The sequence below is a fragment of the Macaca nemestrina genome, chromosome 3 (genome assembly GCF_043159975.1).
Source record: "Macaca nemestrina isolate mMacNem1 chromosome 3, mMacNem.hap1, whole genome shotgun sequence".
NCBI classification, from domain to species: Eukaryota; Metazoa; Chordata; class Mammalia; order Primates; family Cercopithecidae; genus Macaca; species Macaca nemestrina.
Window position 1 is genome coordinate 134,960,474 of NC_092127.1, and position 26,769 is coordinate 134,987,242.

Below are 26,769 nucleotides of genomic sequence, written 5' to 3' on the forward strand. Positions count from 1 at the left end.
CTAATCACTCATATTTAACATAATCTAAATAAAACTTTAATATATATTTTATTATGGAACAGAATGAGAGCCTAGAATAGACCCACATAAATGTGTACAATTAATTTTTGACATAATCGAAAAGGCATTTTAATAGAGAAAGAACAGTCTTTTAACAAATAGTGCTAAAATAACCAGACATTGTGGTGGGTTAAGAAATATGTTTAAGATTAGGTAAAAAAGGACCGAGAATTCCGTCTTGGTTTCACTGCCCCATGTTCTGTCTCACTTGAGTCACTTGCTGTAGTGGAAGTCAGGGTCATATTGTGAGGATGTATACGCATCCTATGGAGAGGCTTAGGTGGCAAGGAATCATGGACTGCTACCCGCCACATGGAAAAGCTGGGTAACAGTCATCTGAGGCCTTTAAGCAACCATGTGACTAAGCTTGGAAGCAGAGTAACCCTCAGTCAAGCTCTGAGATGACTCTAGCCACAGTTGACAGCAGACTCATCAGATGCTCTGTGCCAGAACTAGTCAATTAAGTGGTGTCCAGATACATGCTGCACAGAAACTGTAAGTATGTTTGTGTTTAGCCATTAAGTTTGAGGGTAATTTGTTTTATAACAATAGACAACTAATATAGACATCCATATGCAAAAATAAGGACCTGATACTTCATACAAAATTAACCCAAAGTGATTCATATACCTAAATGTAAAACGTGTAACTCTAAGACAGTTACCAAAAAAATGTAGGAGAAAATGTTTTGATGCTGGATTAGACACAAAAAAATTTCATAACACCAAAATCTTGATCCACAAAACAAAACATTAATAAATTGGACTTCGGTAAAGCTAAAATATTTTTGCTCCATGAAAGAAACTGCTAAAAGAACGAAAAGACAACATATGGACTGGAAGAAAACATTTGCAAATCATGTATTTCACAGAGGACTTGAATATACACAGAGCTCTCGCAACTCAACAAAAAGAAAATATAACAACTTTAACAATGGGCAAAAGCTTCGAACAGATATTTCAAAAGGGAACCACTTTTCAGAGGAAAAAAGACTAAAAATTGAGTGGAGCAATTTGACTTTAGTATAATATTTTATAGGAAATCCAATAAATAAAAATTCTGTATGAAACAGAAACTAACAATACATTTCAAATCAAGTAGCTGTCTTCTGCTTTCACCCATGAGGGAGTAATGGAGTTGTCTTCCTGGTATTAAAAGCTGTACAACTGGGCAAAATATTTGCAGAAACTTTTTTTCTTTTTGGCAATGGATAACATGACAAAGGACACCAATCCTTGTAAGAAGAGAAACAAGCCGGGTCTTATTCCTGAAAAGGGCCAGGTTCTGGACCCTGACACAGGGAGGAGGAGCCCAAGCCCAGTCCAGCCGTCTGACTGAGCAGAGGAAATAGATTAGAGTTTGGAACCTTCAGAGCAGGGCACTAAAGAAGAGGGGCCTGCTTAGAGAGATCACCTAAAAATCTCCATGGGTCCATGACTGAGGGTTGGTCTGTGTATGGTCAAGACACCAGGCAGTCCACGGTGAGGGGGGTGCTGGGAGAGGGACAGAGATTCAAAAACCAGGCAGGGCTGAGCCTGGCACCAAGAAAGTCCGCACCATGGGAAGAAGGACAACACTGAAAGAGACTAGCTGCAAGGAAGAATAAAACCAGGCCTTAAAGGATCAGGATGATCTGACAATAACTTAACTGCCTGCCAGAACAAAACCAGACACCTTACAATTTATCTTCCAAAATGTCAAGTGTACAAGAAAAAAAGAAGCAGGAAATGTGATTCATAAAACAAAAATAGACAACGTGAAGACCCAGAACTTAAAGTGTAACTTAGATGTAATGAGTGAACATTATGAAAAATTCAGCCGAAAAATGGATATTACAACAAAAAGAACCAAATGGAAATTCTAGAAAAGAAAAGTACACTATCTGATATGAAAAATTTACTGGATAGGCTCAAGGACAGACTGGAGATCACATAAGAGAAACAGTGACTTAGAGCTCAAAAGGAATAATCCAATCTGAAAAATGTATTTTAAAAAATATTATAAAAGGATGAACAGAGCCTGAGACTTGTGGAACAATTTCAACAGATTCAAATGAGTCCTAGGAGTAAAGAAGAGGAAGATGGGGTGGGGGTGAGGGTTTGGGAAAAACAATTAAGGAGAAGACATCATGGGAAATTTACCCAAATTTTGTCAAAAACATCAACCTACAAAGCCAAGATTCTCACTGAACCTCAAGCGTAAGACATACAAAGAACACCGTAAACTGTCACAGTCAAACTGCTAAACCAACAAGACAAAACAAAAAGATGAAGAGGAAAATCTTAAAAGGCAGCAAGAGAAAACTAACATATTACACACAGTGCAGCGATATAAATGAGGCTTCTCTTCATAAATGATGGATTCTAGAAGGCAAATGCTGTATAAATGAGTAAAAGAGGGCTCCTGTATATTGGCCCCTAGGTTATTTCTTCACAGCAGGCTCAGGCTGAGATCTGTTAGCTCAAAAGCCCTCTGCTGCCAAACACAAACTTTCATACATCCAGTTGTTTTTAATGCTGCCCAAATGAGGGAGTTTTAGCCATTTGGGGACTGCCTGCTTTGCACAGCTATAGGAAACTGCATCCAACGTCTGCTAGATATGAATAAGACCTTCCGGCTATAAGGACCTCACGCTGCTGCCTCCCTTGGAGCCCTCTGACCCACAGACTCTCTGCTGTGCTGCTGAATGACACCACCTAGGCACATACACCACCTCAGATTCCCCTGTTCCTCAGAAGTTCCCTTGCCCTTCTGTCCTCTGGGTGGTGGCCCCACTTGCAAACCGGCTGAGGCTGCGCTCAAAGTGTGTGTGTGCTACTGCCACCTTGTGGCCATATCTTTTTCTTTGCTCAGCCCCCAAACCCTTGGAACTCGCTAGAAGATCATAAAAACACAGTGCTGAAAGAAGGGAAAAAAGGAAACAAAAAAAACAAAAAACTAGCAGCCTCAGATTCTATATCTAGTAAAGATATCCTTCAAAAATGAGGGTGAAAATAAATATATTTTCAGATCATTGAAAGCTGAGAGAATTACTTGCCGATACACCCACACGACAAGAAATGCTAAAGGAAGATCTTTATACTGAAGGTAAATGATACTAGATGGAACGTTAGATTTACAAACTAGAATGAAAAGCATACGAAATGGTAAATATGTGGGTAAATACAAAAATCTACTTTTAGTGTTGTCTTTAAAAGATAACTGATTATTTAAGTCAAAAATCAGAATGCTGCATTATTCAGTTAATAATATATATACACAATAAATTACATGAAAATATTGCACAAAGAATGGGGGGAAGATAAATGGAATTATTTTAAAAGGCAACTCATTTTTCAATGTTCAAAGTACATTTAATGTTCAAGTTAAAAGTGTTTTCAGATAGATTAATTATAAAATAAGCTGAACCAACTATACCATGAGCCCGTAATGCCACATACCAAAACAATAACAGGATCATGTAAAGGTCCATCGGTGTGAAGACTTTCAACGTCATCTTCAATGTTATAATCCCACTCCACACCAAGATCTATGAAGGTCCGCGACTTGGCTTCCTCCCCTTTGCCATTTAAAATATAATGTCCTGTAGCCTGGTTCTTAATAGCTAAAGAAAGAAAAATGAGTAACCAGTATACATTTTATTTTATCATATTAAGTGCTGAAGATTCACAGCACATATATCCTTTCTACAAATCAATGACCATATTTCTTTATTAGTAGCAAGCAATCAAAATGGGTGTTAGTTCTGATATTATTCCCATTGTCTTGATTAGGCATTCAAAACTCTCACGAAGCATTCCTAACTAGTCAAAAATATGGCAAGACGGTTAAATAGGCAAAAATAATGTTTGCAAATATTCCTATTTGAAAACATCGTCAAAGAGGTTAATAGTTTCTAAATCATTTATCCTATATATTTCCTTACAAAACTGGGAATATTTTGAAAATGACAGCTACTTTTTCAATAATTAATAGAAACAATTTATGCTAGGATAGCATATAACATAATGGTTTATTTATTGCATTTTTAAAAAAGTTGGTCAAAATATTTATAGTCATCCAACATAGTTGAAGTAATTTTTCAGGCCAACAATTTAGTTCTCATGATTGTAAAATTTCAGAGCCATATCACCTACTCATATAGTTAGGAAAAGCTGCTTACTGCTAATGGAATTCTTAACGTAGTATACATTTATTACATATTATAAAATGAAATAAAATGCTGGCTTAATGAGTAAAAAATAATGACTAGGATTTTAAATTTTAGATTTTTTTATCAGAATATAATGTTATATTAGAAAGCAAAATTTCATGTTACTACCATTATTGAAAATGTGTAGAAAACATGAGTAATTTTAATTAAATGTATGTATTCCTCTCAGGCTTTAAACTGGTCTATTTTTTCCAAGGACATTAATATGAATTCTAGGATGAAAAACAAGGAATTTTAAATACTGGAGAAAGAACTATAGCTGACTTCTAGACTATTATTACATTTAGTAGTGAACATAATTTAAATATGTTTAAAAATTCTATGAAACACCATAAAACAATTCATTTTTTAAAGCCACAACTGAAATAAAATGATTTGCTGTAAATTCTCATGGAGTTGATATGTGATGTCTTAGTTTCGGAAATTATCTTAGTGTTCTTATAGGCCAAGGAATAGGAAAGTTATGTTTACACTTGTCTATACAATTTAAATTTATACCTCTTTAAAGTGACATTTCCATGTAATCTTCTCACAAAAGAAAAAAAAAATCTCCTTGTGGAAATTATAATCAGCTCTCTGTGGCAAATGGATCTGCATGTGCCAGTCAAAAACCTGACACATGTCAGATATTAGAATAATTTAAGATTAGATTACTAAAATTCACCTGTGGTTGCTTTTCAAAGAATGTAAAATACAATAAAAATAAGACAATATACAGTATTGGATCAATCAAAATATCAGAACTTATTTGTCAACATAAGTATGATGAATTTTTCTGATATTCCTTAATTTAGTTGATTTTATTAACATATTTATTTTCTTATCCCCTATTACAGAGCAAAAAGTGTATAAGAAATATAAGCTTGTCAAATGATTTTTTCCCTCATATAATTAGGAACCAACCCCAGTTTCCATAAAAAATTAAAGCTCTTTTTGTTTTTATTTTTTATTTTAAAGTAAGCATAGTTAGGAGAAATGACCAAAAAAACCTACATAACATTCAATTAATGCATTTATGTATTATTTTGATTCTTACATATGTGTATGCACATATATGTACATATACATATGTACATATACACATATATGTACATATACATATGTACATATACACATATCTATATTTATGATTTCTTTGACATTTCAATGTTTCAGTGCATGTTGAAGCAGAGCCAGCAGACAGAAACACTTACCAAGAATATGAGGAGAAGCCTCGTCTTCTTGGATTAACACATGTCTAGCCCCAGGGGGTATATCAAACATCTTAAGGTACCCTTTGCATGTGTAGTAAATATTGTAGGAAGCAAAGAAGAAAACAAAAGCAATAACCATGGTTAGTTGAGCACTACATTCTTACTGCTTCTGCATGCAGAAGAGGGCATCCATAAATTTAAAGAAGCAGTTTCAGAAATTAACTTCAAAGCATTGGTAGCTTTTGTGACATCCAACATGAAATTAGAGGAAACTTTTTTTTTTTTATTAAAGAGGGAAAAAAGTTAATCTTGTTACCAATGTATTAGTCACTTATCTTGTATTGACCTTCAAATGATGTCAACAACAATTCAGGCAAATACTATACTTTCCTGTGTCCCTCTGTGTGATTCTAGTTTTCTAAACCATCCTTTTCAAGTGGAGTCAACTTTTAATGAAAGTTCACTTAAGTGGTGAACTTTTTGGGATATGTTATCTGCCTACATGTTATTTTAAAAGTCTAAGAGGGAAGTATAGATAGCTAAACTTCTAATTATTAAAATATTTTCATATTTAAAGCCTTCTTTATTATAAAGGAGTTACAACAGAAAAATCAGTGCTTTCATTTTTCTTGTGATCAGCATTAATTTTAAAGCTTTAGACAAGTTTTATGATGGGACTATTTTAACCAAATTGACAACGTGGATTTTAAACCACTTAGTTGGAAAATGTGTGCAAATTATGTTACGCATTGCCTTTATATGCACCCTAACCTCAAAACCTCCTAAGCCAGAAATAAGAAAATCAATATGCTTAATTGGTTGCTTTGGGTTTTACAATCATATATCATTCCTATTACTGGAAACGTCATATATCACATACTATGTTGATATTATCACATGTCCTAAAAATTATCTTACAGTCATTTAGAATTAATATTATGCCCATAAATCATAAATATTATGACCTGACAATAGTCGGGTCAATTAGAACAGATGTTATACATCTCATTATCATATAAATAAATGAATATAAGATGATTATGTAACCTACACTTTCAATACATTATGAAACATCCAGTACATATTCTACGGAGAGTATTAACAGAAATGCAGTTATCAATCCACAATTATTGATGAAATAAGAAAAAAAAGTGTTTTTGCCATTTGTATATGTACAATAATATATACTATGAATAGATTTACCTAACTTTTTCACAATATTTATTAGTGTCCTAACTAAATAAAGTGGTCCTTTTGGGATCAGGGTGTTGAGCACTTTAGCCTGGGGTATAGTCTAACACATGAAATGTACTATGTTTGTCTGAGTACACAGTGGCTAGAAGGAACATGCTTAAGGTGCCAAGTAGAGCAAAACAGCTTGATGCCATTTATGGATGCCCATCTTTCTGCAGTTTGCTACAACTTACCCAGTACGTTTTTAGCTTCTCTTGTTTCAGCAAGAGAAATATTACGAGCTCCTTTGGGTAAAGTGAAAGCGCCTCTTGTCTTCCCTTAAATAGAACGTCTTTAATTAGTGGTGGGTTCATGTTTATCAAAGTCTTGTTGTTTCATTGACTATCTCATAAGTCATATATTTTGTTAGGCAAGATATAAAATATGTTCTGTAAGTTTATGTGTTGAAGTCACAATGCATTTGTAATAGACAATGCCAATAAACTGTTAATAGTCAATGAAAGTAAGACTAAGCATGAAAGTAAGGCTAAGTAGATGATTTGAAGTTGAATACTTGCAGATTTCATTTTCCAGCAACTTCAATTCTTTATGGCATCTCTTGCTTAAATGTTTTCCTGTTGGAAAAGGTTAATTAGTCTATTAAATCACTATGATGACAATATTAGTGCAAAGATATGGATGTTAGATTATCTTTGAACGGTTTGAATTGGTATGACAGATGAAAATTTTCTAATGTTCTTTTGGCTTTGATTTGCAAGTTTAGCATAATGTTTGAGCTATCTGAAAAACAGTACCAATACCTTATATTATACATAATATAGAATGAATGAACATGGAAAAACCTTTTCTTTACATTAATTCACTGTGGAAATAAAACAAAATGAATTATTTTACATCCAAAAGAAAAGAATAAAATGTAACTCGAATAAAGAAAGCACAGTACATTATTTCACAGCAAGATGAAGAAAATTACATTTGACTCCACTGAAACATAATACATGTATGTAATTATATTTCTCTTTGCTTTACTAAAATAGTGCAATCAATCAGAAACAGCAATATTTGCTTTTTAACAATTTTCAAAGTACAAAACAAAGTAATTTATCACACAGGAATAGCAAAGACATCAGTAACAAGAAAAACATTAGAATATAGTCTCCTAATAATTGAGTTAGGTAGCTGGGGTATAATGGGAGTAAAAAAAAAGAAACTAAGAGAATTATTTCATTTGGATGAAGACTTTTTTATAAAAGGAAAAATCACCCTGATGACAATATACTTAATGTAAACCGTATTTCTTTGTTTTTGTTTTACTTTCATGATTTTATAAGATACCAGCAGCTCTTTGGAAGACATGAAAATCTTCTTAAGCAAACACCACATCAAATTTATCTTTAAGTGCTGAAATCCCAGAAACATTTGCCCAATAAATCCTTATTGAAGAACTGAATATCTGATACGAACTCAAGAAATTATTCAGTAATAAATATTGGTATACAAATCTTTTATGAAAATTCCAATGAATATTATTAAACTATGGATAATATTGCCTATTATTTGATGTATGACGACAGCTTTTTGTTCTGCCTTTGAACCTTCAGTGTATGTCTAAGTCCAAGTTATTGACTATGTAACAAGCATGAACATTTACAGAGATGAGCAATTACATCTCAGGTTAGTTTTTGGTTGTACCTCAATTTTGTTTAAAGTAAATTTTTAAAAATTATGTGAAATACAGATCCAAGATTCCTAGATTTATAAACAGGATAAAACTGTTCACTTTTTAAATAAGTATAACTAATGTGATACTTTAAAAGTTGTATCTAAAGTTTTGTAATTTTTAAACTCCTGATCAATAATTTATGTGCAACAGGAATTCAAAATAAACATCAATTCTAATAATTCAATCTGCATTTTATTAAAAATGCAAAATAAAACACATATTTTGGCTAGTTAGTATAACCGATACTGATTTTATTTGTTTCTTTTCTAAATTTAGTATGTATTTTTTTCATCATTGACACTAGGGAGTATGAATTCATTCAAAGTGGTTTTTTTTTTTTTTTTAAAGTTCCTTAAAAGGTAATCTGAATAACAATAAATCAGCAGCTAAATTTTGGTTATGTTTATAGAGAAAATGCTGCATTTCTGAAAGAAGAAGCCTCAAAAAGTACAAATCACAGAGAAGCATAGTAAATTCATGAGAGACCTCATCTTACCAAGCTTCCTGGGAGTTCTGGTAAATGTCCCCTTCACGGTTCGACAGTGGGAATTATCTCCTCCACAGACACCACACTTATCCTCAACCTTATTAGAACCAATTTCTTTATCACAGCCCACTTTCTGGAGAGAGAAGATGTCAAATGTGGCTAATTTTAATGTGCCCAGTAGTGGTCAACATCCCAGAGAATGATGAACCCTTCATGGCCCACAGTCAGTCAATTTACAGCGAACTGCCAGTGTAGTCATGATTTTTAATACCTCAGTTTTTTTTTTAATAGTGGAAAATCAAATGACTTGTACCCTAAGTAATAAAGAATATATTTCCTCTAGTCCAATGAAATATTTACACCGTTTTAAATTGTCACAGTCATCAAACACACATATAATGAGCACAGATGTAGCTGATGCCGAGGAGACAAAAAAACAGTAAGTGCTTTTCCCTTGCTGCTCTCACATTTATGATGATGGATAATATAGTGAGTTGTATATTAGTGTAATCTTTAAAAGATGGTTAGGATGTGAGATAAAACTTCACAAGAGTGGTGAAGACTTTCACAGGGGCCAAAGAAGCACAGAATGGAAAAGCGTTTCAGGAGAGCAGACGAGTTACAACAAAGCCAGAGAGGTTGTATGTTCATGGAAAGTGGGTTCAGAGGTCAATATCTAAACCCATATTTAAACCAATGGAAGGTTAGTGTTTCATGATAAGGAAAGAACAGTGAAAAATCTGCATGGAACAGACTGCAGAAGACTTGAATACCAGGAAGAATATACATTTTCCCATGAAACGGGGAAATACTGAAGGTTTTCTGAACCAAGTCATGTTCTTAATATAAATCATTGTAGAATAATGATACACAATACACTACTGCACTCAAAAGTATGGGATGAAAGGTGGCAGGGAAAATAAAGACAACACATACATTTAATGTACTAAGTACTGTGGCAGGTAAAAGCTGAACAAGACGTACTATACTTTCAGGAAAATGTAAGCTCAATTACTTTAGACTCATTAATACAACACTTCAGTTTTGCTGAAGTATATAGGAAATATACATTAGGAGCAGTGTTTCAGTTAATAAGATAATTTCATATCAATTTAACTATGAACACAAGAAATAAAATGCATTTTTAACATGAGATTAAATGGAGCAAAAAAAACCACGTTTGCTTCTCAACAACTTTTGTTCTAATGTGAAATTTAGCATTTAAAGTTAGTATTGATTAGAAGGTGAGAAAGAAATGTCTTATTATCTTTACAACAAAAGATTAAATACACTTAGCACTGATTATTTTTAAAAAGACCTTGTATTTTAACAGTAGATGGCTACTGAAATACCCGAAGCAAATGCATTATTACCAATTTGTATTCCCAACCTAGAGGGCTCAGAGTTACTTAGAAAAGGCATTTGGCTGGAAATTAGGAAAATTATTTAAACCTTGATTCTGCCAGTGACCAAAGTTTGATCTGAGAAAGTATAATGTCTCCCAAATTTATTTTAGCTACTGAACTATTCATAGACACTTATTGTAATGTGATTTCAAAGATAAAATAGTTTAAAAAATTAAAAATGTGCAGATGAATGATAGTAAACGTAGATACTGTAGAAAGCCTTTGGGGAAGCAATTTGAACTTACCACACACTCTCCTCGCACACATATGCTATATGGATCTTTGTAAGAACAGCGCGTTCCATCATGCACCAGTTGTTTCATGTAAGCAACATCTCCAGTCTCCTTGGACTGACAGTAAAGATGGCATCTTTTCTTGGCTGCATAGGATGGAGGATAAAATTAACTATTTACATAAAATGGAATGTTTGAACAGCATAGTTTGTTTTATTTTTAAATATAAGGTTTCAATGTGATTTCCTAAAAACAAAAGGAATACTGTATAAACAAATAAAATGAGGAGTAAGGAGAAAAGTATGTACATCTGACATATTTGTTTTAGCTAAGGTGACCATATAATTTATCATCTAAACTAGAAAAGGGGCTCTAGTAATAGCAGGAACAACAGGTATAAACCGGGACTGCCCCGGGCAACCCTAGATTTCACCATAGCTCTTACATAAATTTTAATTTGAAACCAGTTTAGTTTTTGTAATATTAGAGCACTGAAAGAATGTCTGATTTGCCTCAATTACCTACCACAGTTTTTGTCTCTTACAGGATGCAACTCACTTCACCAAAATAGATAAAAAGCATGCATTTCTTCTTAATGAGTTGCAACTTCGAATTCTTATGTGTATTCTTCTTTAAGATGGATTTGAACTGAACCCAGTGGTGTATGTAATCACATGACTATTTCTTTTCATTCACTCAAATAAGAAGTATGGCAAAAAGTTGCCACTTGGACATATTTAACCAAAAATTCAGAAGTAAGAAGTGAAACATTAAAAGAAAATTTCCAAATGTATTTTTTAAACTAGTCGATAGTACAAAAGTAAAAGGTTATAAGGTATCTTTTGTTATTAAATAATGATCTTTCTCTTGGTCTTGACTCAATTGTCAAAGAACTAGATTTTTCTCTAGTCGTTCAGAAAGGAAAGATCACAAAATTCCAGAAGTATTTCCTAGTAGAGGGATTTTGGTTGAATCAGGAATTCCAACATCTCTCCCAGGCATTCCTTTCCACTGGTCTTTCACCAGTGATGGTGATCGTGCTGCTTGCCAGGAACTATTGCACAATTCTTACCTCTTTACAGAAAGGGTACTTTAGCCTTATTCTTAGAAACCGAGAACTTACTCCTATAAGCACCAAGTTTCCTAAGTTACCAAGTAGGAATCAAGAGTCCATGGGACTGGTGCTGGCAAAGCTTAAACTGTGAGTAACCATCCACACAGCAGGGAGAAGAGCAGGAGGCTACTCACGGTCAGGATGTTCATATGGCAACCAGTGGTGTTTGGTATTCTGGTATTCAAAGTGGGAGTTTCGCTGCTGACACTGCTGTGCTCTGAAGTCCTCAAAGTGTTTTTGGCATTCTTCTGTGTTACAAAGCTGGTACTCAAAATTAACACCAGGACAATCCTGACCACCATTGATGGGCCTAAAGAAAAGACAATACTTAAAAAGGCCTTTTGGCTTCTGTCTAGCAATTGAAGCTTGCAGACACAGTGCTTGAAGGCATAAAGCCAGAGTTTCTGGGCTGCCAGCACAAAGTGAATGAACTCATACTTCCTAATTTCAGTCCCTTTCCAAAAGCACCCTTCTCTCCCTGCTGGGTGGAAAAGTAAAACAAAACACAAAGCTCAACATAAATCAGCTTTTCAAATCATGTATTTTAAATGCATGGCAAAAGTGTATAAGAAAAAAAAAAGCATGTCTATTGAATCAATACAATGATATTTTTCCACTATGTATAAAACACATAGATGCAGCTCAAAGAAACTTTGGTCATTGCTCCATGACTCGCTTTCCTCATATGTAAAATGCAAATAATACTGTATCTTCCTTCGAGGAAAATTGTGAAGATTAAATGAGTTGACACTATTTAAAGCACTCCTAACAAACCCTGGCACATAATGAACTTTAGCTGATCTTTTAATTTTTATTGTCCTTGTTACTTCTAATACTACCATCATCTCTTCCTGTGAAGGCAGGTATGTGGCATCAGACAGTCTTACGAAAGACACGCTCAGAGCCATCCTGCTGCCAGAAACAGAGAGAAAAAGCTGCTCACATATTAAACCCTAGACAAGGAAGAATCCTCTAAATGTGATAATTCAGTTGTTTTTTTCTTCATAAAGATTGCTGAGCATACAATAGGGATTCAATAATTGTAGTCTGAGTGAATGAATGGATAACTTTCCCCCAACAGTCACCTGGCCTTCTATCACAATCTTTCTTTTGCCCTCCTCTGAAGCAATCACGTTCCACTCCCTGAAGAGAGTGAGTCTGTATGCTTGGTACCGCTCTTTCCTGGACACTCCCTTGCTTCTGGCAGTTGATCTCGCAGTGCCCATGCCCATGCCCTTAGGGCACAGTGACCTACTTTTTCCTTGTTCAGCTTCTTAATATTCCTGAACAGCAACTTCTTTACAAATATTCAATCTCCATTTGATCTTCTTATCTTCATCACTGACTGCTTGTCACAGGACTGATGAATGGAGATGTATCGAAAACACAGACTGGTTTATGAACCGTGAACAATTTCTTTTCCTGCCCTGTGTTTTACGTGCACTTTATAAAACAGAATACTAATAACATAATATTGAAGTATTTTCTGGTTTCTCCAAAAATAATAAGAATTACAAGGATATACTCACATGGGATTATTGCACTGGCGTGTTCTGAAACGAACACCAGTTCCACATGTCCGAGAACAGGAGCCGAATTTAGTCCATGACCCCCAATTGCCATCTTGTTTTTGCTGATTAGCATTCTTCCACATGCAATGACCCTTATAGCACCACTTAGGAAAATGACAAAGGGTAATTATTAAAATCATGCGCACACTAAAGCTGAAGTTGTTATACAAGAACCATCTAGTTAAAGGGCTTTGACTAGATGCTCTTTTTTCTTCCAGGTGGAGATGCATTTAAAATTATCCAAAAGCAATTGTATCATTAATATACCCTATCAAAGGGTAATTTAGACTTGTATTTTTCAAGTATAAAATTAAAATGGAAAAACAACATTCACTCAGACTAAATTTTTAAATAATACATTCACCAGTGAGCATCAAACATTATAATCAATAAGAACTCTTTGAGCACCCAGCTTGCACAGTTGGTAATATTTTACCCTGCATCTGTCACTACCTATCTCATAGCAGAATATTTTGAGGGCTATATGATCTTTTTAAAAATGATAACATAAAATATGTCTTGACTTAGATAATAATATAACATGTCCAAAACCTATGCAGCTTTCAAAGCACTTTTATTTAACTTTTAAATTTTTTCATTCACAATGATTCTGAGAGATAGATGGGTCATATATATAATCATCACCAATTAGATGAGGAAAATTGAGGCCCAGAAAGGTTCATCAGTAGTAGCTGAAGGCCATCTGACCAAGAAGTAATTAAGTGGGGCTACCAGAACTCTAATACTATAGAGGCACCTAGCTTAGAGTGCCCTGCATACAGCAGGTGCTCAAGAGATGTTAGTCATTTTCCTCTCCAACATTTTGACTTACTTTTTCATACTACATACAATAAAAGCATTTGTTAAAACTCAACTTTTATAAATTTCAATATAACACCAATATATTTAAGAAAGTTGGATGTTAAAAAGTTAATTATATAATTTTTATAAAGCAAAAATGAATCAACTCGTTATGCTCTTGTTTCTAGTCAGAAGTTTATGATATTGAATTTTCCCAAAGCAAAACATTGTATATAATGTGCTTTGCATAGTGCCTAATATAGTACAAATACTTAAAAAGACAGGTTTTATTATTAATAAGCATATAATCCTTGTCACAAGTACAGTTTATACACATTTGAAATTGAGCTTTGAAAGAACTAAATGCCATATAAATCTTCTGTACCAGGTTTTAGTCCTGCCTACAATTTCTTATTTCTAAACTAGTCAAAGCTCTTCAACTTGAGTTCTTAACATGCCTTTGTTTTGGGATCTTTGCCCTTATGAGTAGCGTAGCTTGGCACTAAGCCAATTTCTGAGCATTCAATCCTGACTACACAATTTGAGATTTAAAACCTCTGGGCATCCTTCCCTAAGGAACAAGGCCAAATCTTCTGTATAAGTTCACATGACTTTATTTCTGGGCAACTTTCACAAGGAATGGGATGCCAGCAGGTCAATCAGATCCCACTACCGGGGGGCAGATGGTCTGCTGAGTTGCTTCTTCCTAGACTGACAATAGTGGGCTGAATTGTAGTCCCAAAGATATCAAGTCTTAATCCCTGGAACCGGTAAATGTTAGCTTATTTGGAAAAAGGGTCTTTGCAAATGTGATCAACTTAAACATTTAAAAATGTATCCATGGGGTCCTAAATGCCATTACATGTATCCTTATAAGAGAGGGGTAGAGGGAGACTTGACCCACAAAATGAGGAAAAGGCAATGTGGCCACAGAAGCAGAAACTGGAGTGGTGTAGCTACAAAGCAAGAAATGTGGGGTGGCCACCAGACACTGGAAGAAGCAAAGAAAAGATTCTCAACTAGAGCCTCTCGAGGGAGAATGGCCCTGCCCACACATTGATTTCAGTTCATTGAAATTGATTTTTGACTTCTGGCCTCTAGAACTGTGAGGGAATAAATATCCATTGTTTCAAGCCACCAAGTTTGTGATAATTTGTTACCTTAGCCACAGGGATCTAGTATACTCTCTTAGTACATTACTATAATAAAACCTTGCATACTATGATTTTCACATAAAAATGACAGTGCAGCTGTATTCACCACTTTCCAGACCTTTAAAGATGATAATTATGCAACATGTTACATATTTATTGTGTAAATAGATATACTCACTTTTCCAGCAGCACATTCAGTCCCATCAAGTGGAGGTCCCTTTTTAGTCTTACAAAAGTAGGGATTATCAGGATGGCTACACCATAGCTGTTTACATGGGTCAAAGGTTCGGAACTGGAAGATAGATAATCAAATTCTCAGTGAACTCTCAGCTAGCATGACATGCACCGAAAATATATTCTATACAGTTTCTTCTGTCCTGTTTCTTGGATGTGTTTATTTCAAGTTAATAGCCAAAGTTGTGACATGTTAAAAAAAAAAAAAAACTGCATAAGATTTTCAGGTAGAAAACACTTTTATTCTTCTTTTCTAAAATAACAATGATAAACAATGATTTGTCTGAGATTATCTGGTTGACTTTCAATGTTTTTTCTTGATGTTTCTATGTTTTGTTTTTCAAATAGACAATGTGGAAATTTTCTAAAGACTTAGTAATTATCATGAATATTGTAAATATGAAAATATAATGGTTTGGCAGCTCTCAAGCTATCAAAATGTCTTTTCTTTATTTCTGTAGGTATGAGATAGATTATTGAATATAAATAATAAAAGGGCTGGGCGCAGTGGCTCATGCCTGTAATCCCAGCACTTTGGGAAGCTGAGATAGATGGATCACCTGAGGTCAGGAGTTTGAGACCAGCCTGGTCAACATGGTGAAACCCCGTCTCTACTAAAAATACAAAAAAATTGGCCAGGCACGTTGGTGCATGCCTATAATCCCAGGTATTTGGGAGGCTGGGGCAGAAGAATCGCTGGAACCCACGAGGTAGAGGTTGCAGTGAGCCAAGATTGCGCCACTGTACCCTCTAGCCTGAGTGACAGAACAAGACACCATCTCAAAATAATAATAATAATAATAATGATAATAATTAATACTTATAAATAGTTGACCAAAAGAAGAAAAAAATTGTCAAAGTTTCTGTGTAAGATAAAGTATTCCAGGTGCAACAAAATATCATAATACATTCATACGGTTTATGAAATATTTTCCATATATCTGATTCTCATACCAATCCATAGCTGAGAAATATGGGTTACAGGTTAGGGCTATAGTTATGGTTACAAGTAAGACAGTAACAGCACGAGACTAGAGTCTTGGTTTTCATACTCTTCAGAATGGTTTTTATTTTCCTAACACCCCACATTATAATGTCCAAATGTTTGTATAAGCAAACATGTATATTTGTGTGTGCTCTTTGCTTGTTTGCTCTTTTTCTCTCTAAATGTAAACATCTTACCAATCATTATCTAGATGTTTAAAAATACCAAACAACAGCTTATCCACATATCTATTGCCTATACTGCTAATTACCTAATACACCTTTATGTGCATAGAAATTTTTTTATTAGTACAAATTTTCAGATGTGGGTTTTCTGTTCTAATCCTTATTACCGAAGGTGGAAATTCTACTTTTCCATGACATTAAATCAAAGCTTTAGAAAATTCTCCCATCTAAAACATTAATGCAAGTAATTAGGAGCTCACAGTGTATACTTTATAGACAGACCAAATGGTTGTATATAGAGGGCTTCAAACAGCAGATCAATTTCTTTCTAGCCCCATGAAATACTTATGTTCCTTGCTCTAACATACAAAGCTTGCTCCAACATAGAAAAAGTCGTTCTTTCTTTCTTTCTTTTTTTTTTTTAATGAACTACTAAAGACCAATATGGAAATTTAATGAAACCTAACTCTAATGTGAATAGTTACAGGGAAGACTGGTTTTAATGGATTCCACTGAACATATATATGTGCCTTTCTTGTGTTAAGCACTTTAATTATATTATCAAATTTAATCCTCACACCAATCTTATCAGATAAATACTATCATTCTTCACATATTACACATGAGGAAAGTAGGCCAGAGAGATTAAATATAGTGCCCAAGGTTATACATTTAAAAAGCATCAGCTGGGTACAGTGGCTCACGCCTGTAATCCCAGCACTTTGGGAGGCCGAGGTGGGTGGATCACAAAGTCAGGAGTTTGAGATCAGCGTGGCCAATATAGTAAAACCCGTCTCTACTAAAAATACAAAAAAGTTAGCTGGGAGTAGTGGAGCACGCCTGTAATCCCAGCTACTCGGGAGGCTGAGGCAGGAGAATTGCTTGAACTCGGGAGGCGGAGGTTGCAGTGAGCCGAGATTGTGCCACTGCACTCCAGCCTGGGTGACAGAGCAAGAGTCTGTCTCAAAAAAAAAAAAAAAAAAAAAGAAAGTATCAGATCCAGGACCTGACCCAAGGTCCTGACCTCCATGCTATGCCATATGATTCTTTTATTAGACTATACTAGCACAATCCTTCCCTATGGTCACACATACATGGAATTCTGCCATCAAGCTAAAGAAAAGCAATAAATCTAAGGCTTAACAGTCATCTTCTCTGAAAGTCACAAAAACCAGGGGATGAAAAGAACGTGAAGATTCGAGCCTGGCAGCCTTGGTTTCAAAGTCCAGTTCCCCTGTTTACCAGTTGTGTGCCTTAAGCAAGTTGCTTAATCTCTAAGTCTTGGTTTTATCTTCTATAAAATAAAAGTACATCAGCTCTCTTCTAGTCTGTCATGAGAATTAAATAAGACAATACATTTAAAGCATGTAGCTGTAGCACACAGCAACACAATGAACACAAAATAATTGCTAGATATTATTATACTTGCACCAGTGAGTCTGCAAATCTCACCAAGCAGGAGCTACACAAACAGATTTCGAGATGCAACATCTGCATCAACTGGGAGCAACATACCGCAGTGCACATTTTATAGCCAACACCAAAGTCAAAACGACATTGCTCATCCATAGAGTAATTGATTCCAGGAAGTTCTGGGAGTTTAGGCCAATCATGATCAAAAGGGTCATCAAGGAGACAGTCATAGGAACTGTAGGAAGAAAAACATTGCATGTAGTTAAATGTTCATTAAAAAAAAATCAGGTCCTGATTAAAAAAAAAAGTAGTCTTTGCTTATATACTTTAGAATTTCATCACAGATCATACAGCAATTTTACAAAAACATATATTTAAGGTTTTGGTTTCGGTTCCATTTAGAAAAAGACTCTTTACCTGTATTCATGCCAGGAAAGTAAACCAAGCATGACTTAGGAGTGTAGTAGAGCCACGATTATTTGAGTCACTAATTAAACCACCACATGGTGTGGTAGGGCACATCCTGACACCTATACTGTAGAGCACAGCTGGTACCATATGCAGGAACCACATGACCATCCTCCCTGCAACCTCAAGTTTGACCATTAATCAAAGATTCTATAACAACTTACTAAAGGAAAATTACATTACAGTTAAAAATTTACTTATATTGTAGACTTATGGCTTCAAGTATTATGACTCCATGATAAAATTGTTGTGCCGAATCTTCTAAGTCATAAGAAAATGTTTATTATCAATAATAGTTTTCATTTACTAGGAATTTTGCTATGATCAAGTCCTAAGAGTCAGTTTTATGTCTGTAGGCTATAAAATAAATACTCTCATGACACGCAGCAGGGGACATACTGGATATATCTTTTCAATTCTTGACCACTGCATCGGGACCAGTGGTAACGATGGAATGCGGCTTGTACCAAGGGAGCCATGACACTTCCCATAGCAGTCTCATCACCACACCTGTTGCCTTGTCCATCATGCTCCATTCCCAACCTAGAACACAAAAAGACCTCAGTGGTAAGAATCAGGGGCTACTGCCTTCACTTAATTTTGGTTTTGAAAATAAGCCCTGGGAAATAACATATTTTTAAGTCAGCGTGGCTTTCTTGAAGAAGTCACAGAAACAGAAATTGACAGCAACCTGACAGAAATGCCTTTCTTATTCTATAGCTCTGAAAACCACAGGAGTGCCTCTGCAAGCCAGTCACTCATTTAGTTTCAGTGCATGACCTCTTCTCTATTTGCAGTTCTTCACACTTGGCAAAAGACAAGAATTGCATGCTGGCATGCATTCTGCCCAAAGAGGAAACAATACTGGGAGAAGCAGGAAAGAAAAGATCATTTTTTGGCTTTATAGCTGTCAGCAGTGACTTACACATGGCCTGTTTCATGGGCTACTACAAAAGCAGATGAAAAACCATCCTCATGATTCAGGGTACAACTTCTCACTGGATGACACATGCCGGTGACTGGAGCATATCCTGTAGAGAATAACAATTACTTTTATTTTCATTTTATGAGAAGACTCATTAAGAATTACAACTGGACCTTTGCCTAGGGGAAAAAAACTAAAAGCCTTTCAGGAAACATGGGCAGCTTTATTTCCCTACTAGCATTGTGTCACATTCTCTTGGGAAAGCCACAGGTAACGGTCTCTAAAAAGATTCACTGTGTCTGCATTTTCTCCTTTCCTAAGGGAAGGAATGGCCCGGGGTTACCATTCTCTTCTGCCCACCAGCTAAGCCCTGTCTTTCTGTTTTAGTAAATGGTCCTTCATATCGTGGTACTGATGAAGGAAGCCAGAAGTTCCATCAATGTTGAAAAGAAAATCATCAGTCTGCCTCTTCCAAAGTCCACATCAGAATTTATTAGATAAATGTAAGCTGACTTTGGAAGAAAGCTCTTTGGCAGCAGTCATTTCTCATGGCATCTCTTTTTTCATTACAAACAGTTAGTGGAAATCACACTGCATTTTACAGCATCCCCTCCATGCCCCAAATGCACAATCACTATTTTAAAAGCAAGTATAATTTATGATGGTATTTAAGTGGCTTTTAGCATTGAGAACTCCACAGAAGTCACTGGAAGCATCAGAAAGAAAATATATGCTTGGCCGGAGTGTGGTGGAAAGTGGTGGTGGAGAGCTGAACATTTGAACAGACTGCCTGATTTAGGATTGCTTTTTAAAAGTCATGACCTTAAGTATTTCTTCTACATATTGATGGCAATACCTTGCATTCCAGCAGGTCCAAAGTCTTGCCTCGTTAAAAAAATTGCATGGTCATGGTGTTCAGAGTGGTTGAGATCAGATCTTTGTTGCTGGGACGCCCAGCGACACACATTCTCCAAGCTTCTGGATGGGTTTCCCCTTTCTATGAGGCTGATGGACTAAGAGAAAACAATATGTTAAAGCCACACATGACAATTTCCCAAAGGCTTTGTTTGATAATTTTCTCTGAAGTTGAATTTGAGATTAAAGTATTTAAACAATGATTCAATAATATTTAGGGCTTATTTTGATATTCACTGTGATTTATGAATTCTAAATGCCCATGAGGGGTATTTTAATAATAATTTTACCTGTGTGAAAGTCAAATAATGCCATTTATGAGAATGGTTTTGTTACGTTTGAGAGAGAATCTCACAATTTTACCTGTGGGAAAGTCAAGTGATACCATTTATGAGAATAGTTTTATTTTGTCTGAGACAGAATCTCACTCTCTCACCCAGGCTGAGGTGCAGTGGCATGATCTGAACTCACTGCAACCTCTGCCTCTCGGGTTTAAGCAATTCTCGTGCCTTAGCCTCCTAAGTAGCTGGGATTACAGGCGCCCACCATCATCCCTGCTATTCTTTTGTGTGTGTGTGTATGTGTGTGTGTGTGTGTATTTTTAGTAGAGATGGGGTTTCACCATGCTGGTCAGGCTGGTCTGAAACTCCTAACCTCAAATGATTTGCCTGCCTTGGCCTCCCAAAGTACAGGAATGTTTGATACTGCGATTTGCTATTGTGAGGCAACTTAATATTAACCATTTAGGTAATAATTTTAGTAGTCTAAATAATTCCTGGTTCAGCTTAGATTTGAGTTTCATAGAAGTAAGAACAAAAATATTGAGAAAGATTCTGGCATGTTTTTCCAGAGATGTGAATGTATAAAATATTAATTAAGATTTTTGTTTATTTTTTATGATCCAGAATTAATCAACATTTGGGGAGAATATGAATTCTTCCATGAGTTGGCAAGGCTGGTGAAATCTTAGTCTATGGAGAACCATCAAATTACATTAACTTTACACTAAAAAACAAAAAGAAAAACTCCCATTTTTTTAAACTTTACGCTACTGAAGAGGGGTGGACTCTTCCAGTTCTGATATAAGAAAAGAAGTTCGTTGAATGTTGCTACCATCACATTAGGGTCAGGAGTTAAAAGTTCAGGAGGAAAAGGGCCCAACCTTCAAGAACCCACTAGCCACACTTCTCAGAGTAGTTCTGATGAAATGAAATTTGAACTTGGAACCAAAAGTCAGTCCCTATTTGACTGACAGGCTGAATTTTGTTACAGTTCAGCAAATGTTATTACCAGTGTTTACATTCTTAATAAAATCAGCTGCCTTTTTTAATATACTGATCACATGCTTTTCCAAACAAATGCTTTAACCACCAATTGGAGGCTGTTATTTCCAGCTGGGGTTAACTCATATTCCTTGTTGGCAATATAAAGTAGGTCAGGCTTATGTGATAAAGGTCGATGACACTCTATCATTATAAAATGATATGTGGATGTTAACTATTTAATGAAATGCAAACACATGGATTTTTCCTATTTCCTAAATGTACAACTTCATTAGTATTTCATAATCAGGAGGATTAATTATGAGAGAGAGATGTGTAATTTTAAAAATCAAGGAAGTTGTTAAGCTAGTTGTTTCCCGTATGTTTCCTCCTTAAAGGAGCTAAAATCAATTATATTACATGAAATGCCTACTATGTGCATTTTTATCCAACTTTTGCTTTTGAAAAAATTAAAGTTCTTTTAAATGAAAAGCATTCACTGTGCACCTCACTCTTCTTAAGTGGAAAGATATATGTATATAAAACATTGTTTTTAGTGAATCAAACACTAAAGAAAAAAGATCTTTGTCTTTTTTCTTCAATGTACATTCCAAGCACCTAGAAAATATCTGCCACTTAGTAGGCATTCAATATAATTGCTTCTAATGAATAAATGAAACACACACTCGATGATAACATTAGGCTAAGGAAATTCTCTCTCCTCATAAGAGTATCCATTCTTTCCATTCATAAGTCACACCTAAAGTCAGGGTAATTGCCTACATCTTTAGACAGAAATAAATAAGCAAATGGAAGCCGCACAAAAATCATTCATCATCTGCTCAAATTTGGAAGTCTCCACTCACGTGGCAGTTTCTTCTCCTCAATTTCAAGCAACTAGGGGTTTATGTGGAATATATCTACGCCTTAAGTTAGACGTAGCTTGAACAATTTAGTCTTCTATTTGCTAACCTAGTCCCTAATGTTTACAATTCATTTTTTAAGACATTTTACCTTTGCATATCCCAGCATTATCATGCGCACCAGGACCACATTTATATGCACTCCGAGGGACTCATCATGGTAAATTTCATTCACCTAGAAACAAAAAAAGATAATTGCTAAAAGAAAGGAAACACTGAAGATTTCATGAGATGTACATATAAGCTGTGTAATCTCCACAAATAGGTAAGTAAATTGCTATTTTTAAATTGAGTTTAATAGCTGAACCCTGAAATGTAGTCATTTACTTTTGGCTTTGGAACAATCTTTGGATATGTAAATTGCTAATTCTGTAAACTCCACAGTAATATGAACGTACAGGATATGCTCAAAGGGTCTTGTTATACTAGTGTGGTGTTAGAAGGAGTCTACGTGTGATGTAATCCAAATATAACATTAGCCAAAAGCAACCACAGGAAGGTGACTTTGGCAAATCATTTGCTAGCCTGTGAGTTGCCCGCAACCACAGTAAAGGAAAACAGCAAGCATTTGCCTACTGGGGTGCCTCTGTGACAACTAGGGGTGCTACGTCTGGTTGAGAGATCCAATGGCTATGGGGTCTGTGTGCAGGAGCTGTGGTAGTGTATCTGAGAGCCAGCTAGCAAGTGGGGCAGCTGAGGCAACGACTGCTTGAAAGTGCTACAAGATAGAAATCCTCCAATATTTAAGTGACTAAGGAGACTCTACTAGTACCTATCAGATGAATGTCAGCCCTGGATGCAACTCTGAGTCACTGCTTTTTGTTTAATTTTGAAAAATTAGGCTGAAATTTCTTTTCTTTCTTTTTTTTTTTTTTTCTGAGATGGAGTCTTGCTCTGTTGCCCAGGCTGGAGTGCCATGGTGCGATCTCAGCTCACTGAAATTTCTAAAAGTGACTCGGTATACTGTAAAATCATAGATGTTGGAATAAGTGCAATCTCAGAGGTCGCAGTCCAACTCTGTTTTATATAGATGAGGAAAATAAAGCCTGTAGAAATTAACTGACATGCAAAACACACAGTGAGCTATTGGCAGATATGAATCTGAAGTGAACTGTAACTGTATCTTCTCATTAAGCTAGTGCAAAATTAGTGCAAATAAAAAATACTTAGCAACATGGCAAATGTTAGCAGGAAGGAGAAAAGTGGAGTTATCAGGCTAGAATGCAAAGTTCTTGGCTGTTTCCAAAAACAACGACTTGACACTTGTTAAAAAGACTAAAAGAGGGATGAAAAACTAACTGCAACTCAGCTTCAGATCCGGGAGATTTGAACAGTAGGCACAGAAATCTGAAACCTGCACAGAAAAGATAGGCATAATCTCATAGAGAGTGGCTTTAAAAATAAATATAACTCAAGAATGACTGAAGAATGCTCTAAAACAAGAAACTCACAAATCATAGTATTTTGATTTGCCACACAGACCAGGAAGATTCAACTGAATTGTTTCAAGAATCCAACGTGACTGCACAGAAAACCTTAAAAAAATCAGGGTCTTGAATGTAGACTGAAAGCACACTTATTGAATTTGTAGGAGTCACAAACAAGAAAAGAACAGCAAAGGTGGAAGTAAAAAATCTGGCTAAGCTAGAATATGCTAGAGATAACAAAGTATAACTTAAAAAGAAAAGATGTAAAGTCCTTTTAAATGGAAAAATGCATGAATATATACACACATACATTTATACATATATACACATGCACGTGCACACACACACACATACTCACATACATAGAATGGTAAGACTCAATTTAATACCTGCACAAGATAAGCCAAGCTGTGGAAAAAAATCTGCAATACACACTTGGATTGTGTAAGTGTGCAGGCAGATAGCTCATGCCCAAGTTGTCCCACTCTAGGCTACAGAAAACCTGAAGTATTGAGTGCATTTTTGTGGGCTGTCTTATGACAGAGGTGCTTGACAAAATATGAATATATCATGAGAAGAGCTAACAGCAAGGAGGTCAGAAAATGTGTCTTATAAAGAAGAGTTGGGGAGACATAATGGTTAAAAGCCTGAATGCCCCACATTAATAGTCTCAGATAAATCCTGGTTCAACCCCTCACTGCTTGTGAGACCTTTATTATTCTGAGTCTCAATAAAGTGGACATAATAAAAATAATATCTCATAGGGTTAGGGTGAGAATTAAGAGACTTAACTCATGCAAACAAATTGCTCAAAAATTTTATGAGTGAGAGGGAGGAAGGGGTTTTTAAGGATATTAGAATATGAGAAGTGGAAAAGAAAAACATAGAAGAATTAATAGCCTTCATATGGAAGGCTATTTTCTATATCTATAGAAAATAAAACTTAAAACCATTCACATTATTAAAGGGGTGAATTTCAGCTTAATATAAAGAAAAAGTGAATGTTAGACCAAAGCTGTTGTTTCTTATGTGCTTTTTAGTCATGGGCTGATTCTCTTATCTTACGCCACACTTCATGCTGCCTAATTGAAAAGTGAATCAACTCTTCCACCCCTCCTCTTCTGGATTCATTATCTGATAACATATTCCTAACTTTATAGTTGCAATAAAAGTTAAAAGTCAACAGCCAGGCCTGTCACCAACACATTCATTCAGAGACTCATGTCTATCCCAAGAGGCTTCTTGTAAGGCAGCTGTTTCAAATTAGAAACATGGCTTTGCACACCACGTTATACCATGTACTTAGTTTAATGAAGTTGAAAGGTAAAATGCACTTGATGTTAAAATAAGGTTGAACAATGTTAGTAAATAAACAAAACTAGATAATAAAACAAAACTAAAGAAAAGGAGACAGAAAGAGTGAATTAATTTCTGGAGAAGGAGAAGTAAGAAAGGGTAGGAGGCACTTAAGCCAATGCACATAACAGTGACAGCTACACTGTAACATATGTAATACATCAATGCTATAGGAAGCTCCTACATCAGAAAGTCATAGAATAATAAAATGAAGGAAAGAAGGGAATAATGACAAATAGCTTGTGATATTTGAGTTAGTATAAAATGTACATATGGTCATCCTAAATTAGTAAATTCATTTGTACTTAGTGAATTATAAATTAACACTGTGTCAAGAAAGTACAATGGACAAAATTATTAATCTCAATAGCAAATATGATATTATAAAATGAATAAAAGAGCATTTTTAAAATTCAGATTTACCATTCACCAAAATAAAAGTATTACTTAACAAAAGTCACTATTATGCCAGGCTAACTGGAAAACAGGGTGACCCAGTAGAAACCAAAATCAGTCTAAGAATGTTCTGAGTCAGCATGCATTTTGAGAGTCACAAAATATGCATAAATTATCACAGGTAGAAATAATCAAATACAAGGGAATCATATTTTTACATAGCACAAAGTATTCTTTCAATGTGGCAAATAACCAGCTGTCTATACTGTACAAAGCACTGTATCTTATTATTTTGATTTTCAAGGTTTAAAAAAGTTCCTCCATATTATTCACTTCTAAAATATATTTAATAATTTGACTGCTTTTCATCTTGCCAGGCCCTATGAATTCCTGAGATGTACTGTTTTTATATTCTGAAATACATGGAGTATGATAAGATTTGGAGAAATAATATAGCACCATATTATTAGATATTCAAAACCCTGGGTTCTGTTCCCAGCTTGGCCATGAATAAACTGAGTGATCTTTGGTTTGTCATTTAACCTGAGTCTTGCTTTTCTTGTTGACAAACTCTAATTTTACCTGCTTTGTCTTTTTCACAGTGTTGTTGCTCAAAACAAGCAAGATGCCATATAACTACACTCAGCAAAATACAAAGTACTTGAGCACCTATCCCCCATCCATGCACAAAGTTTAAAAAGAATTGTGAGTGTATTTTCATAATCTACCTGAAGAGCTCAAGAAAAACAATTGCCCTAATCATAGTTTTTACTGAAAGGGACCTCAAGATTCTTCTATTTGAAATTTGTTAAATCTCAATCTCATTGAAATATCTAGTTTATATTATCAAGAAAATTATTAGGAAAAATCATTTAAAAGCTATTTCCAGCAGATGGCAGTATGCATGCTTCAGAGGGGCAAAGGACAAGCTGCTTCATACACCTGAATGTGCTTACATACCAGTCAGTATGTCAGTGTTTTCCTATATTTACACATAAATGAAACAATATCCTTGAAATTAAATAAGAATCGTAAAACATTATAACCTGAGAAAAATGCTACGTTTTAAATGTTTACTCATTTGACTCTTAAGAGCAAAGAAAAATATTGGAAAAAATCATTATTTAGACT

General features: G+C 35.1%; 1 protein-coding gene and 2 long non-coding RNA genes across 5 annotated transcripts in view; 2 read left to right on the top strand and 1 right to left on the bottom strand.

Moving 5' to 3' along the window:
* Positions 1-26,769, bottom strand: part of LOC105477317 (ADAM metallopeptidase with thrombospondin type 1 motif 3) — a 281,319-nt gene that overhangs the window by 19,057 nt on the left and 235,493 nt on the right. For all 3 annotated transcript variants that reach the window (XM_011733778.2, XM_011733777.2, XM_071093494.1), the window contains 12 exons: positions 22,551-22,634; positions 20,216-20,372; positions 19,360-19,465; positions 18,834-18,977; positions 18,069-18,201; positions 15,328-15,441; positions 13,153-13,298; positions 11,758-11,933; positions 10,522-10,655; positions 8,880-9,003; positions 5,467-5,547; positions 3,501-3,664 (listed from right to left, as the gene is read on the bottom strand). In XM_011733778.2, coding sequence (XP_011732080.1) covers positions 3,501-3,664; positions 5,467-5,547; positions 8,880-9,003; positions 10,522-10,655; positions 11,758-11,933; positions 13,153-13,298; positions 15,328-15,441; positions 18,069-18,201; positions 18,834-18,977; positions 19,360-19,465; positions 20,216-20,372; positions 22,551-22,634 — 1,563 coding nt within the window. The remainder of the gene's footprint in view (positions 1-3,500; positions 3,665-5,466; positions 5,548-8,879; positions 9,004-10,521; positions 10,656-11,757; positions 11,934-13,152; positions 13,299-15,327; positions 15,442-18,068; positions 18,202-18,833; positions 18,978-19,359; positions 19,466-20,215; positions 20,373-22,550; positions 22,635-26,769) is intronic.
* Positions 426-26,373, top strand: LOC139362394 (uncharacterized). The gene is made up of 3 exons (XR_011621218.1): positions 426-555; positions 22,566-22,724; positions 26,241-26,373. It is a non-coding gene; the product is annotated as an uncharacterized lncRNA (long non-coding RNA).
* Positions 3,014-8,124, top strand: LOC139362395 (uncharacterized). The gene is made up of 3 exons (XR_011621219.1): positions 3,014-3,147; positions 5,429-5,542; positions 7,992-8,124. It is a non-coding gene; the product is annotated as an uncharacterized lncRNA (long non-coding RNA).